We start from the raw sequence: 21,907 nt of genomic DNA, 5'->3' as shown, positions 1-21,907 counted from the left end.
TGAAAATAACCACACTGGCAAAACCCTCTGATTTAACTAACACTGAAGAGGCCAATTGTGGGAGGATAAAATGATGAATAAGGAAGGACGGGGCGGGCTCATAACATGCAGTCTACTGAACATTTTTTCCTTTGCAATCTTTCTCAGAGGCAGCAAAGCATGGTCTTTTGGAACTCGTAGTTTGCTTTGGGTTGTGCATAAGAAAGGAAAGTATAAAGAAAATAGGAAATCTTTAAGCTTATCTGATGGGTAAATTCAGGAATTTAGAAGTCATTCTTGAACTAGATTTATTATAATACTTTGGCACGGCTTGATTTTTTCTTTTCTTTTTTTTTTTCTCTTTTGCTTTTATCTTCAGATAGAGCAAGAGAAAGAGAGGGAGGAAGAGAGAGAAAGAAACTTCGACATCAGAGAGACACATCTAGTGGCTGCCACCCACATGACCCCAACCGGGGCCAGGGCCAAACTGCAACCCGAAGTATGTGCCCTTAGTGGGAACCAAACCCAAGCCTCTCTGGTCCACGGGCTGATGCTCTAACCGCTGAGCCAAACTGGCCAGGGCGTCTTTTTCTTTTCTAAATCATCCATTGTAAGAGAATCTCACAGGAGAAGTGAACGCAGGCTGAGGTACAGTGAAAGGTGAAGGTGCTGCGACGTGGAGAGGGTGTCTCATAGTAGTTCTTGGAGGACATATGGAAAACAGTCCTGAATGGGGCCGCTTACCTTGACTAGATGTGGTGCGTCCTGTCTGTTTAGTTGGTATTGCGGCAGTTGGTCCCAGTGGACTATCCAAGGGTGTCTGAGCACAAGGGCAGCAGTCAATCTCTGATGAGGGTCTACATGAAGCATCTTTGACACCAGGTCCTGTAATAGGAATAATAATAATAAAGCAAGCTTAAACCTTTTTGACTTTTTTATAGCACTTGATAATATTGAGCACTTTTTCTAACTATGACAATATTTTTTCCTGGTAGTAGATAGACGTTTGGATTCAAAGCAATTATTTGGTCAACACAACAATTTGTTTTGTTTTATTTTTTAATATTTTTAGAGAGAGAGAGACAGACAGACAGAAACATCGATTGGCTGCCTCCTGCACACCCCCTACCAGGGATCAATTCCCTGACGGAATCGAACCAGCAACCTTTTGGTGCACAGAACAAGATGCCCAACTGAGCCACAGTAGCCAGGGCAACACGACAATTTGTGTTTTATTTTTTTATATTTTATTTTTATTTTTTGGTGTAGCAAATGCATTAATAAATAAGTGACTGGGAAATAAATGTGCTGTAACTTCTGGCTCTGTGACCAGCGCTATGCAGCATAGTATATTTCAGTGCAGACACAGGGTTCTGCCGTGGCAGAGTTTGGCCCCTATGAGCGAAGTGCCACAGAAGTGCTCAGTTCTACAAATCTAGGTGTGGGGGCCTTCCACTCTGGGGACCATACGTGTGGTTCCCTTGGGCAGCTGCCTCTTCCCAGCAAGCTGCAGTGTCCCAGGTGCTGGCTGAGGTAAGGCTGTCACCTTGGCCTGTAAGTATTCCTGCTCTGGTCTTGGCCTGACAGCTTGGGGACCTAAACTGCACCAGAAGCAGAGCTGGGCCACCGGAGTGCATCCGTCCTCCAGCCCTGTTGGACATGCTCTCTGACCTGGTCTATTCCACACCTCGAGGGGACCAAGGTGAAGGGTCAGAAGCACACTCAGCCCCACGATCTCCCAGAGTTTTATTGTCACATGCCGAGAACACCCAGCCTATCTCCTGTCTGGGGCTCACAGGCCATGTGTAGAAAGAGCTTCTGGCCCTACTCGCTTGTCACTAAAGCACTGCAGGCAGTGAGGGCACCAAAGGCCACCCTGGCCTCTACAGGCTGCTCCAGAGCACCGGACCTCTACTGGGGAGGCCAGACACTGGGATCCAGTCTCAGGTTGCGGGCCATCAGGCACCAAAAACTCCACAGCATCGGTCTCTAAGTACTTGGGGATTTTGCTCCCCATGTGAATCCAGCAGAAACCTGGCTCCCTGGGGTCCTGTCTGCGGGATGCCTGGCGCTGCAGGGTGGCCACCTGGTTTTCAAGTTTCTGAACCCTGTTCTGAGCCCACTCCTGATCCGCTCTCTCCAAAGTGAAGTCCTCCTGTATGTGAGAATCTGCTGCTCCAGCATCTCAGTCCGCTCCCAAGCTGCCACCAGTTTCGGGGAGGCCCGGAACACTTGCTGATTTTCTCCTCCAGCTGCTTGTTGAGCTGGGAGATCTCCTTCCTCATCAGCTCCATCTTGGGCTCGGTAGCCTACACACTCCTCAGCTGAGCCCACAGCTCCCGCATGTACACCTCCCTACTGCTACTGGTACTGTAACGCTGCCATTTGGTGTTGAGGTCTTCCACATGAATCACCTTCTGTTTTAACAGTCAGCTTTCTTCCTGTAACTTCCCAACAGCAACTTGGACAGAGGTGTCCCTGCCTGCATGTTCTGAAGCTGGGGGGCAGGCCCAGCTGGGAAGTCTCATGAAAGGTCCTTCTGGGTCCTTGAGAGTTAGTGCATTTAACAACACAGAGAGCTGGACACTGGTGACAGTGTTTTGGAGAATTCCCCTTGAATGACAGGAAGTACGTGTCCTAACCCAGCCAGCACTGGGGAAGCCCCGGTAAATCAGCCAAGTCTGGTTTTTTTAAAGCAAAAACCTAAGTCTCTCCTCCCAGAGTAACAGTAATTTTGGTGTATTACAAAGGGCAAATTACCATATTTTATGGGGTTTTTTTTTTTGGCTCTTTTTTTTCCCTTTAGATATTCTGAGGTTTCCACATTTTTGTAGGTTTATTTCTAAGTAATTTTTAGCCACTTAAGACTTTTTAATGCTGCTGGTAATACTGAAAAGCAGAACTATCCAATAACAGAAATTTAATTAGACAGTTCTAAATGCCCCTCCCTAGATTAAAGAATTCTATTTTTTTCTACTTCAAAAGCAACTCATGGTCATTATAGAAAAATCAGAAATACAGAGAACCAAAATAACATAAAGAACACCAAGAATCCTACTCTTCAGAGACAAATGATTTCTATCTATCCAAAATGCTTTCCTATGCATGAAACATAGACCCATATAATTGCTAAATAGTAGTTTTATATTCTCTATACCAACACAATTGTGATTTATAAAAGCCATGTACCACTTGTTTCATTTTCTTTTCAAAAATGTTTTTATTGATTTTAGAGAGAGAGAAAGTGGGAGAGGAAGGGGGGGAGAGAGAGAGAGAGAGAAAGAGAGAGAGAGAGAAACGTCAATTGGCTGCCTCCTGCACACCCCCAAGGGGGATCCAGCCTGCAACCCCCTCAGTAGAAAATGAAGGGAATAGAACTGGCGTCCTCTGTGTGCAAAGGGGCAAAGCTCACCCCTGCCACGGCTTGTTTCATTTTCATTCAAAATATATCTATTGAGTATCCATTAAAGGCCAAGCATTGGGTATTTAACACTGAACAAGATAGAAAGGAACTGTGACCTCAACAAGCTTTCAGCCCAGTGAGGGCATCAGTTACAAAGTAAATAGTAAGTTCTTTGATGGGATGAATAAATGTGAGGTGAAGCTGGAGGAACACAAAGCTAGATTTGACCTGAACAGGGTAGGGTGGCTTTGACGTGACTCCTTTAGAGAAATGTGAGACCTGAAGGATAAGCAGGAGTTGGATTAGAGAAGGAACAGAGAAACAGCATTTCAGGAAGACAGAATAAAGTGTGTTTGAAGGAAAGCCCTCAGGTAGGAGAGAACAGGTCACATTAAGGAACTGAAAGGAATGCATTGTGGTTGCAGCATACATCATAAAGGAGAATATAGCAGCAGATAAAGTGGGAGAGGTGAGAAGGGACCAGACCATGAAGGCCCTTATAAGCCATGTCAGCAAATTTGGACTTTTCTGGAGGCATTGAATCATTTAAAGCAAAGGAGTGATGCGGTCAGGTTTTTACTTTAGAGCGATTACACTCACTATGTGTGGAGAAAAATGGATCGGAGGGGGCAAGCCTAGAGACTCCAATTTGAGACTGGCGAGAAAGAACAGCTTTGGTGAGTGGATATAAAAGACAGACAAATGTGAATGGAATTGAGATACGTAAGAGAAGGAATTGACAGAACCTGGTGGTTGACTGGATATTGGGAATTGGGGAGATGCTATTTCAAGTACTCCTCTATTAGATATTTATAGTTTCTTACTTTTACTTGTCATTAACAGCTAAGAACAGGAATACTTGGACAGAATAGAAATAAAAAGCAAAAAATAAAAATAAAAAGGGATCTCGCCTTCCAAATTCTGGATGTGTGCAAATGTGCTTTAAATGAAGAAAAGGTTGCAAAACTGCCCAGAGGCACAACACAACTCTGTTATAATTTTAATCAGATCTGTGTGTTAACCAGTGCACTTTTGGCCAAGTCACTTAAAATCACTTCTCCTACGCTACCCTTCAATGGCTATTCCTCCTAAGGTTTCTCTTTAAATGAATTCCTTCCATGGCTCTCTGACGGCGCTCTGCTCAGATAAACTCATTTATGCTCATGGCTTTAGCTACTAGGGGTGATGTCAACTCCTAACTTCAATGACCACCCCAGACTTCTCTGCTACGAGCTACACCCACATAGCGAGTTGCCTAGTGGACATACATCTCTTAATTATACATCACAGAAGCATTTCAAATTCCTAATCTCCAAACCTGCAGTCATCACTCCTCTCAAAACTACTTTATTGCACATCTTGTTGAAGGACACTAGCACCCACTCATTTGCCTGAGGTGGAAACGTGGACTGCATGCTTGATATCTGCTTCTCATTTGCTTCTAATGTCCAATAAACCAGAGATTATTCTGCCTCCTAAATTTGTCTTCCATTTGGCTCAAATCCCACTACACCTGTTTTGGTTTACTCATCCTTCATGATCCAAAATACTGTAAAACCTTATGTGTAATATACCCCTTATATTAGGTCAGTGAAGGCTGAATGAAATAATTTAAATAAAAGTGTTGGATGCCCTGGCTGAGTGGCTCAGTTGGTTGAAGTATCGTCCCATATATCAAAAGGTTGCAGGTTCAATTGCTGACCACGGCATAAGCCTAAGCATCGGGTTTGATCCCAGGTCAGGGTGTGTTTGGGATGCAAACATGTCCCCTAAAAATCAATGGACATGTCCTCGGGTGAGGATTAAAACAATAATAAAAAAAAGTGTTGGCATATTAAGTATTCAAAATGATAGCTATAGTCCTATTCTCAAAGCCACATATGTTACATGATTCCTATGCTTGATGACATTCACATGTGAAACTTGCTCTTGAGGAGACACACCAGATTGACAGTCCTCTCTCCCAATTTTGTGGGTATTCACTATATTATATCATGATTATAATCACAAGTCTTAACTGGACAAATTAGCAAAAATTATTAGTAATAATGTGGCATTTATAAGACAGGCTTTGAAATGGATGCAATATTTTATGCTCTATTTGTATCTCCTCCTTACCTGTGTTTCTCTTTCACTAAAAAAGGATACTGGAATGCAAGTGAGTGAGAACCAAATTATAGAAATTAGAGATATAGCCTTGACTTGTTTTACTTATTAAAAAAGCAGGAAATGTCTAAACTCTGACACTTTATTTGGTAACATTACTTGATATGGCCACAACTGACCACGACAGTTTGTGACAAACTTCATGGATAAAAATTACTGCTCCACAGCCCTGGCTGGTTTGGCTCAGTGGTTAGAGCATCGGCCCTCGGACTGAAGGGTCTTGGGTTCAATTCCTGGTCAAGAGCACATACCTGGGTTGTAGGTTCAATCCCCAGCCCTGTTCGGGGTTGTGTGGGAAGCAACCAATCGATGTTTCTCTCACATTGTTTCTCTCTCTCCCTTCCTCCCTTCCTTCTACTCACTTTAAAAATTGATGGAAAAATGTCCTCGGGTAAAGATTAACAGAACAAAAAAATGTTAAAAAAGGAAAACCTGATTACTATAATGCTTAATATTTTTAAATAGTTCCCCAATACCTAGAGTGAACTCCCAAATCCTGAGCATGACCCATAAGGCCTTTCATAATCTGGGTTCATCAGCTACCTTCTACATGTACCCTGTACTAGTCACATTAAACTACTCACAGCTCCCTGGCGACATTCTGCTCTTCCTATGCCATCATGACCACAAAGAGCATGTGGGGATGATCCCTCAGTGTGGGATGGACTACACCTAAGATATAACAGCAGCAAAACTACAGTTATGAAGTAGCAACGAAAATAATTTTATGGTTAGGGGTCACCACAACATGAGGAACTATACTAAAGGGTCATGGCATTAGGAAGGTTGAGAACCACTGGACTACATCCTCTGTTCCCCAAAGCTATCTGGAAAATCCCTTCATTGCTTCTGGAAAATTTTCCCTGAAATTCTTCTGACCGAGCATCATCAGCAAACTTCTTTAGCACAGAAAACGTACCACTGTAACAGCACATGCAACACTAATTGGCCATTTCCCAACTAGACTGTGAGCTCCCTGAGATCAGGAGTTCTGAGTCACATCTTTTATCTCTGGAGTCTTCACTTATTAAGCACATTGTAGGTTCTCAACACATGAATGGAAAAGAAAACAAGTACCCAGAAAAAACGAATTATCTGGTTTAAGAATTTTCATTGTTAAAAAGGAAAAGGCTAACATTTCATTTTAAATGCAGTTTATAAAACCAAATCATCTCAAGTTTCCACCTCAAAGAAAAATCAGTAAGCACTTTTACCAGTATGTATTTTCTTCATCTCCTCTAGGTTTTTCTTATTTTGAAGTGGAACAAGGAGAATTTTCAATGAACAGAGGGAAACTAGAGTCAAGGTGGGAAGCAAGTCAGTGCTATTCAGGGGATGGCAGATCTTCCAGTGAGAAAGGCTTTCCAAACGGATTTCAAGCTGACACTATAAAACTATACTACTGTTTATTGTGAGAAAGATAGGACCCCTTTCTTTATAATGTGGACCAAAAATAGAACATGGTACAGTTATTATACGGATTGAAGGCTTTGGAATCAGCTATTTAGTTTGAAGATCCCACATGCATCTGGTGTATAACTATGGACAAGCTCAGACTAAAATTCTGGGCCTTGGTTTCCTTCTGTGAAATAAGGATACTGCCACTTATTTTACAGGGTTGTTAAGAGGATTAAACAGATAATTTAGGTGAAATGCAGCATGAAGTACAGAGTAGACACACAAATCATGAAGACTACCACTATTATTATTTATCATGTTCCTCAGCAAAAAGTAACTTTAGATGTAAAGATAAAAAAGCCAAACCAATGCCTTTCGGGAAACAAACAAAATTACTGGTCCATTTTTTTAGTTCAAATTACTTGGTAACATCACTTCAAAATACTACTTTATGCACAAGTTTCTAATTGATATTATTTATTCTTACCAAGGATTATGAAAAATTACCTTTGCTGTGTCTGAAACAGAATTCCAGTAACCACCACTGAGTGAGAATTTTCCGCTGCCAATGCGTGCCAATATTTCCTCTGGTGTATCATCAGGGCCATTTGCAAATGGAGTGTAACTAATTTATAATAAAATCAAAATGCTAATGAATAAAATTTCTTTTTTGGTTGGTAATCTTTATATTTATTTGCAGCATCCAAAAGTACTGTAATTAAATTAATGCAATACTTTATTTAAAGTAAAAACTATCAAAAACATGAAGCTCCACAAAGCACCAGATCAAGGTGTGTTATAAAATATTACTTAGATTTAATATACAAAAATATAAATACTTTAAGATATGATACATTATAGAGTAAATTATTTAAAATTGTGCATGTTTATGACATAAGAGTAGAAAAAAGTATGGAAAAATCAATTTAAGACCTCAAGACATTAATAAATAGTACATTGTATAAAATTGGAAATACAGCTATAAATGTGGTATATATATTCATACACACAGGATTGTATTATTAGAAAATGAGAAACCATGAAAAGAAAGATATTATAACAAAGATTTTAAAAACCTAGATAGATAATGTAAACAAAATATTGTTTAATAAATAGTTATAACATATATAATACACACTTACCCAGTAAGCATTGTATAGAGGAGGACACCAAGACTCCATATATCACAAGCAGCATCATAGCCTTGTCGTTTCAAAACCTAGAATAAATAAAAATTAGTATTAACACACCACTGTTTATTATATAGATATAGATAGGTTGTGGGAATGGAATTATATCTCCTAAATCGATACATATAAGAAAAACCTCAAGCCCTGGCCAGGTAGCTCAGTTGGTTAGAGTGTTATACAGATACACCAAGTTTTTGGGTTAGATCTCTGGTTAGAGCACATACAAGAGGCAACCAATGAATGAATATAAGTAAGTGGAAGAGCAAATCAATGTTTTTCTCTCTCTCCCTCCCCCTCTCGTTCCTTCCCTTCCTCTCTCTCTCTCTTTGAAATCAGTAAATTGAAAAAAGAAAACTTCAACAGAACATGATTAACAAACAAGACAATATATTAATGCTACTTTAGAACCTTCTACTACTAAAAATTTATATATACACACATATGTATATGTATACTATATACATATATATGTATATATAAATTTTGGTATTTGAATTAACACTTATTGAATGCTGTCTTGGCACATAGAGAACTATGAAGGTAAGTTTCTTATTTAAATGAATGTATATTTTGTATGGGACTGCAGAAATGGTTACATAAAACAGTACTTTTAAGAACATATATAACAGTACAAATGATATAGTGCAAAATTGTACTTTTATATATATATAATTTGATTCACTCAAAGCATTTAATAATCACCAACTATAATCAGGCAAGAACTGTGACAAATACAACACAACTCTGATTTCCTTAAGAAAATCAGAATCTGGCAGGGGAAATAAACATACAGGGTGGGGCAAAAGCAGATTTACAGTTGTTTGTATGGCAAATAATACCATAATTAATAAATAGTAATATAAGAGCCCTGGCCAGTTTGGCTCAGTGGTTAGAATGTTGGCCCACGGACCAGAGAGTCCTGGGTACGGTTCCCGCTAAGGGCACGTACCTCGGCTTCAGTTCATCCCTGGCACCGGTTGGGGTCGTGTGGGTGGCAACCAGTCAATGTGTTTCTCTCACATTGATGTTTCTCCCTCTCTCTTCCTCCCGCTCTGTCTGAAGATAAATGCAAAAATGTCTTTGGGTGAGGATAAAAAAAAAAAGTGATACAAGAATAAATCCTGTGTTTGCCATACTCACAACCATAAACCTACTTTTGCCCCACCTGTATATGTAGTTAACAATTCAACATGATAAGTATCATCAAATTATGTTTAAAGTTCTACAGGTATAAAGATGAGGAAGCAATTCATTCTTTTTTTTTTAAATCCTCACCCGAGGATATTCTTCTATTTATCTTTGGAAAGAGTAGGAGGGAGGGAGGGGGGCAGAGAGAGAGAGAGAGAGAGAGAGAGAGAGAAATATCAATGTGAAAGAGACACAGCGACTGGTCGCCTCCTGCACAACCCCAAGGACGAACTGCAACTGAGGTATGTGCTCTTGACCGGAATCGAACCCGTAACTCATTGGTCCGTGGGTTGACATTCTAACCACTGAGCCAAACAGGCATAAAGAGCAATTCATTTTTTTTTTTTATCCTCACCCGAGGACATTTTTCCATTTTTTGTTCAGATAGAGTGGGAGGGAGAGAGAGGAAGAGAGAGAAACATCAACGTGAAAGGGACACATAGAGTGGCTGCCACCCACACAACCCAACCAGGACCGGGGACAAACTGCAACCTAGGTATGTGCTCTTAGTGGGAAATGAACCCAGGTCTCTCTGGACCACAGGCCGACACTCTAACCACTGAGCGAAACCAGCCAGGGCAGCAATTCATTTTTGATATGAGGAAATAAGGAAGGCTAGGGGACAACCTTCTTGTACTCTGCCTGTAAGTAAGAATTCAGGAGGCAAAGGGAGGAGGTGGGGGAGTGCAGAGGACACTCAAAGGGCAGAGGCAAGAGAGCAGAGCATAGTTAGCAACAGTTCCGTATGGCCAGATCTCCAGGTAGGGGATACTAGAGAAACTGAAGGGCTTTTATACATTATGTTGTTAGGAAATTTAGATTTTTTTCTGTAGGCAATCAGATGCTATTGAAGCATTAAATAGGAAGAGAAAATAAATAGATGTGTATACCAGAAACATAACTCAAGGTATTGAGGAAATGACAAGAAGAAAGACTAGAGACCAGGCCACCCGACAGGAAGCAATTTGTAGCAAACTAAGTGAAAGGTTGTGAGGACTTGCACTAGGAGAGATTGAATGTATATGACAAGGGAAAAAGAATCTAAAATATTTAGGAAACAAAATGGAAAGGATTTGGTGATAGAATGGATGTAGAAAAATAATAGGGAGGACTTAAGGAAGACTTCAAAGATTTAACTTGGATGAATAGGAGACAAAGCATTAAAAGAGCAAGTCTAAGGAAAGTTTAATCATGGAAAATATCCTGAAGAAGATGAATTTGTAGGCAGGTTTTGAAGCAAAATACATTCCAATGGGCCAAGGCATAACAGCTACAGAGTGATTTCTAGAAGCAGACTGCTTCTATGCATTAGGAAATACTCATAAGAAAAAATGAGATGGCTAGATTAAGTGGCCATGCTTGGACACCAATGTGTGTCAGAGGCTATGGATATATGGACAAACAAGCAAAAAAATCTGTCCCTTATCAGTTCTAGTACCACCAGGAGAACAGATGCAAGTAGTCTTATAGAAAATATTTTATATCTAAAAAGTAACAAAATTACAAACAAGCTTGAAAAATAAATGGGGAAAATTAAACTCTATAATCCAACTGTCCTAATATTACCATCTATTATTGTTTTTGTGAAATTATTACTGCATGTTAAAAACAGAGACTTTGCAGCCAAATGGCCTGGGCTCAAGTCTAGATCTGACCTCAGGCAAATTACATGGCCTCTCACTGTGCACCTGGTTTCCTGTAAAATGCTAATAAAAGTACTCACCTTACATAGTTATAATGAGAATGAATTATTATATGTAAACTACATGTTGGGAGGATGAAATCAGTTAATACACATAAGCCCTATATCAAGGTTTACTATTATTTTCTATTATCTTGTTCATAGTTACACTTTTTTTTTACACAGTGATAAAAAGGTAAGAAATCTTGAGGGCAAAGCAGTACATTTTATATGTACTACAATGGGGAAATACAATTTCTTAAGAAAAGAAGCAACTTGATCAAAGCAGTGCCTGAGGAAGACTACAGTAGCTTTGTAGCTCTCTTGTGGAATGACCGTAGAATGACAAGAAGGGGCAATGTGCACTGAAGCTGTGGCAATCACCTGAGGGATGGCGAGGGAAGCAAAGGTTAGGATGGCAGTTCTGTGAACAGAAGAACTCTGAACTGGTTTTGGGGGATAAGAGATGGTAATTAGTTATATAGCTAAAGACAAGAAGAGACTATGCTGTTTTAGCCTCGGAGATACAGGAAGATAGGGCAAAACCAGAGAATCAGAAGGATATTAGGAAAGGTGGAAAATAAGCTAGTTTCCACTTACTTCCATGCACCAACAAGCACAAAAGTGATAGTAGGCAGCTATAGATGTCTGATTATACAGAAAGACAGAAGTCAGAGCAGAGAGAGGATTATAGGTAGTAGTGGACTTATGACAGAATGAACTATCAACAGAAGAAAAAGGGCTACTATTTTATTAGAATTATTTGTTCAGTAAGTCTTCAGTTAAACAACTATTAATTATTCTATATTAAGTACAGAAAATGAGTTTTTAAATATACTAAAATACTACAAGTAAACTCCTTCATAATTACCTCTGGTGCAACAAAATTTGCAGTATAACAAGGCGTCATGAGAAGACCGTTTTCTGCTCTTAGCTGTTTGGCAAAGCCAAAATCACAAATTCGAATAGATTCTGGATTGCCAGATTCATCCACATAAAGAATGTTGCTAGGTTTCAAGTCTCTGTGAACCACCTAAATGAAATACAAAGGAGTGAATTTACAATACATTTCCATTATAGAAAATTATTTATTCAAAACTGTCAGGCAATGCACTTAAGATAATGAGTGCTGACCTTTAAATTATCCCAATGTTATACTGATAATGTAAGTATAACTCTAACACAGAACTGGAGCAAAGAGAGGAGGACGGAAGAATAGTATTTTTACCTTCACCCTCTTTGATCAACTGAATAAGTGGGCTAAGGAGAAATGCAAATAGCAATATCATCAGTCTCCAGGTTATTCATTCACTAAACACATATTTACTGAGTGCCTATCATGTGCCAGGGTATTATATAAGGAGCTGCACATACAAGACACATAAAAGATCTTTGCCTTTCTGTGCTAGGAGCTTACACAGTAGTAGGGAGGCAAAGAATAAACAGGTGAGAGATGGGGGCATAACTAGGGAGGTCAAGGCGGGTCTCTAGAGGAGGTATATCTGATCTAAGAACTTTAGAACAGAACAAACAACCATTGTCCATGCTGTAATAACAAACTTGTGCTGATGAGCTCAATGGATCAGACATGGGGTTTAGGAGTAGAAAGTAAAAAACATCCAGACTTTATATATTTCCAATTTGATATCCATGCAACAATGACACAAACAAAAAGATAACAACCCTTTAGAATTTTATATTATTTTCCTTCTTTAATCACCTACTTGAATACTTCTTTTATCATAAGCCTCTCTGACACCCCTTATTAGACTTATGTGTTTCTTCCATCATCAATTTGTGAGTCTATTTTCTGATCAATCACCTCAGTTTTATGACTTCTCCAGACCATTTTAACAAGTTATTACTGCTGAGGCACTGAGAAGAGAACTTAGAAGACTTAGATGACTGCAGTCATAGATTCTTCAGTTCTAATTTCTGGCTATAGTACTAGGTGACTCTTGACCAGCTAGAAGTCAAGAAGCTCTAGAATTAAATCAAAACAGTCTACTTGTTAACTTCTAGGGGGCAAAGACAAGCAAAATGAGAATAAGTATTGAAAATAAACTCCTTAAGAAGTAATCTCTTTTTTTTCTTGTTTAGCATTCTTTTTCACCTCTGCTGTTCTTCTTTCTTCCCTCTCTCCCCTCATTTTCTCTTTTGCCCTTGTTGCCCCTCCCTTCAATTTCCCTTCTTTCACAAACATGATTTTTCCTTTTCCATTTACTAATAACCTGCAGGAAGAAATGAGGAGAGCATCCATCAGCCAGAAACCAGGTGACTATTTGACTTCATTCATTTGAAGGATTTCCTTTTATAAATGAATACAACCCATGATTCTCTGGTTCTGTTTCTAAACTAAAAATGGGCCCAGTTCTCAAGAGTACAGAGTAGCCTAGCAAAAACAATGCTATGTCTTCCAATTCAGAAGATCTCACCCACTTTTTCTTGGGAAGTGTAAAAATTTAATATAAACAAGGTAGAATTTCAAAGTAGCACTTCAAGCTTAATGGGAGAAGTTTACATAGAGGGAGAATAGAAGGATAATTAAGCTAATAGTGATTTTCCATTAAATGTATAAAGTAACTTCTTCTACCTATGTAATCTTAACTCAAACACGAAGATAAGAAAAAAAGTATTTATGTGTGTATTTGTGTATACATGTACATATATTTATATATAAAGCGTTAATTAAAAAGACTTACCCCTTGAGCGTGAAGATATTCAACTGTTTTGGTTATAGTAAAGAGGACAGCGCTGGCCTCTCGTTCAGAGAAAAATTTCTGTCTAAGAATTTTATCCAGCAATTCACCTCCTTTCATAAGTTCTGTCACTACATACACATATTTTCCATCATCATATACCTATAAAATTCAACACCAAAAGGTAAAAAAATTATTTGAAACTTTCTATGTGCTCAAAACAAAGTTTTGCATATTAAAGAGAAATTAAAACTTACTTTATATTCAAGAAAAATTTTACTTATCACAACCAATGGAGGATATAAATCTTGCAAACAGTTTTATACATGTAAGAATATTAAGTAGGAATTGATGAGATTGAATATCAGAAAAATAACCCATAATTTCCTTCTGTGAAACTTAATTCATGGAAATCAAAATAACTATGGGCATTGTATACAAAGGGGCACTGAATTTTTGCACTTAGGGTTTGTTCCTCTTGATCTTTCTATCTACTGCTAAAGGCAGGGACTGCTACAAAGACATACTCCTGTGATTTTCCTGGAAGTTCTGAAAGTACAGAAATTCTATATTTATATGCACAATGCAATGAATTATTCTGGTTTTGGTTAAACTGAAAGTCAAGATGTGGCAAGAATTAAGTAGGAAGACTAGGTAGCAAAGAGAAATTCTATCCAATCACCCAGAAGCACACCAGTTTACTCCTAATGTAGAAATAGAACGCTCACTATAATTTTGTATTTATATTTCAGGCAATCCTGAACTGAAATAACCCCTTTATTAAACTTTAGTCTCTTTTATTCCCCCTTCACCACAGAGTTCCTGCACACCTTTATTTAGCTTCAAAAGAAGTATCATGTACTGGGGCCCCAAATATGGAAAAAACAAGGTACCTGCCCTCAATGTTTTTATTCCAGGAGGGAAAAACAGAAGACACAGATCTAAGAAATTTTAAAATATTGGCGATGGTACAAATAAAGGAAGGAAAATTTTTAAAGACTTTGGAATTTCAAACGAGGGAAGGAGGAAAGATGTAAATGATGACAGCGCCTTGGCTGGGTGGCTCAGTTGGTTGGAGCATTGTCCTGTCCACCAAAAGGTCATGGGTTTGATTTCCGATCAGGGCACATATCTATGTTGCTGGTTTGATCCCTGGTCAGGTTGAGTATGGGAGGCAATCAACTGATGTTTCCCTCTCACACTGATGTTTTTCTCTCTCTCCTCACCCCCATTGTTCTCTCTTAAAAAAAAAATCCTTGGGTGAGGAATAATAAAAAAAAAAAAAAAGGACAGCTTAGGAAGTTTCCAAGGCGAGGACGAGAGAAAGTATTTTTCTATACTTCCTTTTTATTTATTTATTTTAAAATGTTTTTATTGATTTTTTAGAGAGAGAGGAAGGGATAGAAACATCAATGTGAGAGAGACACATCGATTGGCTGCCTCCTGCATGCCCTCTTCTGGCGATCAAGCCCGCAACCTCAGCATGTGCCCTGACCGGGAATGAAACCGGGACCTCTCAGTCCATGGGATGACACTCAATCCACTGAGCCACACTCGCCAGGCTATACTTCCTTTTTATTTACTTATTTATTTATTTTTTATCCTCACCCGAGGACATTTTTCCATTTTTTGTTCAGGTAGAGTGGGAGGGAGAGAGAGGAACAGAGAGAGAAACATCGATGTGAAAGGAACACATCGAGTGGCTGCCACCCACACGACCAACCAGGGCCGGGGACAAACTGCAACCGAGGTACGTGCCCTTAGCGGGAACCGAACCTGGGTCTCTCTGTACCGCAGGCTGATGCTCCAACCGCTGAGCCAAACCGGCCAGGGCTATACTTCCTTTTTAATTTACTTGACTGGATTCTTGGAGGTTATATTAATTAAAAAGTCACTCAGATTAAACAACTTCACATTTTAATGGGACTAAGTTAACATCCTCCTAATAATGAGCAGTGATAAATTAATCTGAGAAAAATGGAGTTTTGGTTTGGAAGGAGAAGAGAGGGTAAACTTTGGAATTCACAAAATCCTAGAGGTGAAGGGGAAAGGTGAAAGGTCCCTCAGAAATCCTCTGGCTCAGCAGGCCACCTGTCATCTGGTCTACAACAACCAGATATGGTTTTTGAACCTATATGACTACCATCAGCAAGGAAGGACTTAATGCTACCTGGGGAATTCATACCCTTTGCCAAAAGCTCTGTTATGATAAAGGTCATAAGCAGCAGGGAATGGATACTCACTTGTGTGTGGGGGGTGATGATGAGCAGGGAAGGCTTCATGGGGAGAAGTAATGCTTTGGCAAAGTCTTAATGTGCAGTAGTTAGCCAGGTAAAGAAGGGAAATGCTCTCAATTGAGGGCACCATTCATTCAATGACAGAGCAGCATGAGAAAATGAAGCATGTTAAAAAATTTGTACATACTGGAGCATGGCTAGAGCATACATAGGGTGTATGAGAAGGTGTGAAAACTACTATGGATGGAGGAAGGCAAGGACCAGAGGTAATAAAGGGTATGAACTATAGGCAGGGATGTAACATGCTTAGATATGAGTACAGTTCTCTCTGGCAGTATTGTGAAAGACAGTTTAGGGAGCCCATAGAGTGCAAGACTAGTCAATGCTGAATATTAACTAACACCCAGATGTTTCAGTAAATGCAGATATTAAAAGCAATAATGTCAACAACACTTTTACCTTACAGCAAAAGTAGGAAAATTAATTATATAAACATACTTTTCTTTATAACTAAAATTATGCTATGTATGTTGTCTTCAAACCTATTTTTTTACTTACTAGATTCAGTTCTTTGTCTACCACATGATATTTGAAAACATTTCAGATACAAGTTAGACAACTGATTCAAATGTCTACAGTAAAGAATGTACTTACATCCTTTAGAGTAATAATGTTTGGATGCTGTCCATAACGAAGAAGAATTTCAATTTCTTCTGTTGGGTCTCTCTTGCTTTTATCAATAATCTAAAAGGCAAATATTAATCACAAAATCCCATGAACTGTATAGTTATAAGCCTTAAGTATTTATAGCTACAGACCTTGGGTAGCATCCTACGTAAACACTATATATATAAGGCACTTATTAACCAGTTGTTATTCAAGTACCTGGCCAGACTGTCTAATCAAAATTCAAAAGCCAATCTTGATGTAGATGACAAGGCTATAAAGTAAATTCTATGCCATGAGTCACATTCCCATCAGGTCTCTCCAGTTTAAGTTTGTAGTAAGTTTAGAATTTACTAAAAACTCAAAACCCTCAAGAAAAGGTACCAAGAACAGTTAACATCTTTCTTTCATCCTTAAACATCTTAAACTTTTGGGAACTCAGTCAACTTCTAAACCCTGTCAATATCAATCTGTCAATACAGATAATTAAAATACACACACACGCACACACACACACAAACACAACAAAACACTACTACTAGCATCTGTTTATTGAATTAACTTTACTTCCTTTAAAAATGCTTCAATGGAATATCCCATTAGTTGTAAGCTACTTATAAAATTTAATTAACAGGTCAGTAGAACAAGATTATTTTTGAAGCTAGGCAGAAAGCTAAGCAGAAAACCACATCTAGAATTTTGCTTGGCTAGAATTAAGTTTAATTATTATAATAAAGCCCTTTAAAATACTAATGTAACTTTCCGATCCTTTTATGTCAGCTGCTTCTTAAGAATACTTCTCTTAATGATTTAATGTTAGTTATATCATATTTAAATAAGGTTTGCTTTCATTTCATCCAAAAGGTAGTAGAAAATAAATTTTGTGACCTTCATATTTTCAATTTTAGAACAGCTTAGTAATTAACGTATACAATAAATAACCAAATATTCCAGCAACCTAGCTTGTAATTCTCAGCGTGAGCCAAATCTGCTATCTGAAATGGATTTAGTTGTAAAACAATTCTGTATTTGGAAAACAGAGAAGACAAACGTATAGGTTTCCACTGTAATCGACTGTAAATGATAGTGTGGAACTAGGCAAATGGATGATTAAGAGGAATGGTATATGGAATAGACATGCTAATTCAAGGGATATGATTTGGGGCTAGTCTTTTGAAAACCAGAACATACTGGAAGTGTTATTTTTGGCAACAGTCTCTCTGATCTGCTAATCTGAGCCCAGTTTACGTTAAATTCATACTTGTGCTTGTGAATCTTAGATTTATAGTAATTTCAGTAGAATCAAGTTGTGCTGGAATTGGTTTTATGAATCTAATTTAAGTCACAATAATCCACAAATAGCTGCAAAATATTCTCAAGGTTTTGGTATACTGCTCCTGGTTTCTATAATTCAAAAGGGTCTTGGGACATTTCTGCCTTTTTCTGATATGTTTTTTTAGGGTGGTACTGCCTACCAAGTACATTATTCAACTTCTCTCCTTTCATGTAAGCAATTTGAAAATTTCTATTTACCACAGATTTCATTATGGGCAATGAGTACAAGAGCAAATTATTATTATTACTTTTAATTTTTTTATTAATTTATTTTTGTTACAGATGTTTCTCCTTTTTAGAAGAGCAAATTAGCCTTGGCTAGTTTGGCTCAGCAGTTAGAGCATCGGCTCGTGGACTGGAGTCCCCAGTTTGTTTCCCACTAAGGGCATGTACCTCATTTGCAGTTTGTCCCTGGCCCTGGTCGGGGTCGTGTGGGTGGCAATCACTCGATGTGTCTCTCTCACATCAATGTTTCTCTCTCTCTCTTTCTCCCTCTGTCCCTCCCACTCTATCTGAAGATAAATACAAAAATGTCCTCAGGTGAGGATAAAAAAAATAGAAGAGCAAATTAAAATGTATTTCTGGCTTCTCTTTATAGCTGACAGAAAGCCTTATGGACATTGATGAGTTTTTAAAAAAATGTTTTCCTTTATTGATCTTAGAGAGAGAGAAGAAGGGAGAGGAAAAGAGGGACAGAAATATCGATGAGAGAGAACTTCGATTGGCCACCTCCTGCATGCCCTCCACTGGGGATCGGGCCCACAACCTGGGCATGTGCCCTGACCGGGAATAGAACCGGTGACCTCTTGGTGCATGGGTTGATACTCAACCACTGAGCCACACTGGCAGGGTGACCTTGATGACTTTTTAAAGCAATTAAATCCAAGTTTAGAATAGCAATAACAATTTTTTTTGTGTGTTTGTCTTCCCAGATATTTGCTATATACGTATAAAACACATTTATTTTTACTTTTCCATATGAAATCATACTATATATTTAGATAAACAGATGGACGAATGGAAGTAATCACAATTAATGCCACTCTCCCACTAACTAAATATGAGCTGCCTATTCTTACACACTAGTTCTAAAGTTGCAGGTAAATTGAAAGCTTTAGACATTACCTGAATTGCTTGTAATGGGAGAGCAGAGGCTACCATTCTAAGAAGAGAAAAGCCAGAGGCTTGAATATTAAATTTTTCACTTTCAACTAAAGCTTTGCAATTCAAACTTTATTGTAGAACCATGTGTCTTGGTTTTGGCTTAGAAAAATCTGCCTTAGAACAGCTGATGAAATTAAAGCAGCTAATGATAATGAATTTAATTATGGTGGTTTGTATTCTTTTATTGGTTCACAGATCCTTTTAAATGTGAAGGATGGTATGAACAATTTTGCTAGAAAAAATGCAAACATACAAAATTTGGTATACAATTTTGAGGAATTCCCTGACATCTTGACCATAAAATGGGAGATTTCTGAGAGTAAAAGGGGTGCTGCAAAAAATCAGGTCAGGGGTAAACTGGTACTGCCCTGAGCAAACTGGATGTACGCTACCTTACCTTTTTAGCTCACAGGGGAATTCATGGTTTCCTGATGATCAGTGGTCAGAAATTTAAATTAACTTTACCTTTTTATAACAAAAGGCACATTTACCAAAGAAGAGTGTAATTTTTAACTGGTACTAACATGCATGAATAAAAACTGTTAAAGTTGCATTTTAAATCTAAAAACATTTACCTTCACTGCAAACTCCATGTTTGTGGCTTTATGTATACATCTCTTGCAAACAGAGTAGGAGCCAACTCCAATATCTTCTTTTACTTCATATCCATCAGTAAACTGAATACTGTTCCTGTGCAACTGCTACAAACACAATTATAAATTGACAGAGTTCTGTAATGACTTTTCATAATAGGGGAATATATTATTCAACATGCATTGTTGATGTTACTGATGAATATCAGTAAAAATAAAAATCAATTTTTACACCATTTATTCTTCTACAATTGCATATTTTAAAAGTGTTTACAATAAAATGTACAGCATGAAATATGCCCTTTAAAAAAACTTACGTTAGCTCTGGCCAGTTTGGCTGAGCGGTTAGAGCATCAGCCCACAGACCGGAGAGTCCTGGGTTCGGTTCCTGCTAAGGGCACGTACCTAGGTTGTGGTTCGTCCCAGGCCCCGGTTGGGGTCGTGTGGGTGGCAACTAGCCAATGTGTCTCTTTCATGTTGATCTCTCTCTCTCTCTTCCTCTTTCTCTCCCACCCGCTCTATCTGAAAATAAATGCAAAAATGTCCTCGGGTGAGGATTAAAAAAAAGCTTACGTTAAAAAAGGAAGAAAATTTTACCCTTTGCAACAGCATGGATCGACCTGGAGAATATTATGTTAAGTTAAATTGGCCAGTCAGAGAAAGACCAGTACCATTATGATTTTATACATATGTGGAATTTAATGAACAAACTGAACTACCAAGCCAAATAGAAACAGACTCATAGATAGAGAGCAGGCAGAAAGCTCTGGTGGGTGGGGGGAATGAGCAAAAAAGGAAAAAAAAAAGAGAGAGAACTCATGGGCATGGACAACAGGGTGGTGATTGGTGGGGGGAGAAGTGATGGGTGGAGGTGGAAGAGGGCATAGAGGGGATAAACAGTAATGGAAAAAATAGAATTAAATAAAAGATTTCTGGCCATAAAAATATAAATAAAAGAAAAGCTTACGTTAAAATGAAAAAAAATTAAATATGTATAACAGAAAATGCAGAACTACTTGATAAAGGGCCAACAGCCTCGCCTATGACTGAGCCCCAGTTTACTCCCCAGCAGGGTCTTTGAAGTACCTTTGCAAATAGGGAGAAGTTTGACTTAGCAGGATTCAGAATTAGAACATCTGGATTCTTCTCTCAGATGTATAATTTGCAGGCTGTGTAACCTTGAATTTGTGTTTTCTCTAAGGGTAATGGTGACGATTAAATAACACATTTGAAGGTGATATCTATTACCATCATTTTGGACTATTGGTAGCCAAGTCTTCCTTTCTCCACTGTCAAGTCATAGCTTCAATACAACTTCTGCTAGAGAAGTTATTAATGGGCGAAGGACTAATAACATGGAGGATGATTAATAGCAAATTACTGGTTCCATAAATGTGCTGAGGGATGTTGTGCTGCCCTGAGCTATACTGATAGGATATCCCCACCCCACCCCATGCCTATGAGCTTCATATAGGGTAAAACTTGAATTCTATAGAATATGTTTGCAATTTCTCTGTTAGGTACAGAAGTTATCACTTTAAAACTTGCCATTATCACATGGCTGTCATAGTAAAACAGAATATGTCAACATGAACTTTGTTAAAAAAAAACAACAATGTTCAAATTGGTTTTCTAGAAAGTGGAGAAAGCAAGATGACTGACTTGTTAAAAAAAACTTTAGAGCAAAAGCAAGTTAATTATCAAGTAAATTCACGCACTAATAACACCCTCAAAACAATTCCCTGTGATTAGGAGGATGAATTAAACTTATCTTTCCATGATACTAGAATGAGAAGAAATCAATCTAATGTTTTGTACTACTTGTATCCCTCTAATAACATTTATCAGTCCAGTCTCCTGTTACAAACACATATACATATCTAGAAACCTGCTTCTGTGGTTTTTACTTTTTTCTCCAATTCTGAGAAACAGATGGGATAATGTGGTAGGAGGCACCCTAAAGCAGTACCCATAACCATTTTTTTAAATCCTCATCCGAGGACATTTTTCCATTTTTTGCTCAGATAGAGTGTGAGGGAGAGAGAGGAAGAGAGAGAGAGAGAAACATCGACGTAAAAGGGACACATAGAGTGGCTGCCTCCCACACGGCCCTGACCCAACCAGGGCTGGGGACAAACTGCAACCGAGGTACGTGCCCTTAGCAGGAACCGAACCCGGGTCTCTCTGGACCGCAGGTCAATGCTCTAA

At 38.5% G+C, this 21,907-nt stretch overlaps 1 protein-coding gene and 1 pseudogene across 12 annotated transcripts in view; both read right to left on the bottom strand.

Moving 5' to 3' along the window:
* The window catches only part of RPS6KA3 (ribosomal protein S6 kinase A3), a 114,798-nt gene that overhangs the window by 833 nt on the left and 92,058 nt on the right, over window positions 1-21,907 (bottom strand). For all 12 annotated transcript variants that reach the window (XM_036270414.1, XM_036270404.1, XM_036270411.1 and 9 more), the window contains 7 exons: window positions 19,682-19,807; window positions 16,596-16,685; window positions 13,708-13,866; window positions 11,877-12,038; window positions 8,089-8,165; window positions 7,454-7,571; window positions 724-864 (listed from right to left, as the gene is read on the bottom strand). In XM_036270414.1, coding sequence (XP_036126307.1) covers window positions 724-864; window positions 7,454-7,571; window positions 8,089-8,165; window positions 11,877-12,038; window positions 13,708-13,866; window positions 16,596-16,685; window positions 19,682-19,807 — 873 coding nt within the window. The remainder of the gene's footprint in view (window positions 1-723; window positions 865-7,453; window positions 7,572-8,088; window positions 8,166-11,876; window positions 12,039-13,707; window positions 13,867-16,595; window positions 16,686-19,681; window positions 19,808-21,907) is intronic.
* On the bottom strand, window positions 1,751-2,507 carry LOC118636021 (annotated as a pseudogene).

This window comes from Molossus molossus, unplaced genomic scaffold, assembly GCF_014108415.1.
Source record: "Molossus molossus isolate mMolMol1 unplaced genomic scaffold, mMolMol1.p scaffold_m16_p_2, whole genome shotgun sequence".
NCBI lineage: Eukaryota > Metazoa > Chordata > Mammalia > Chiroptera > Molossidae > Molossus > Molossus molossus.
This window is presented reverse-complemented; position numbering and strand designations above follow the sequence as displayed.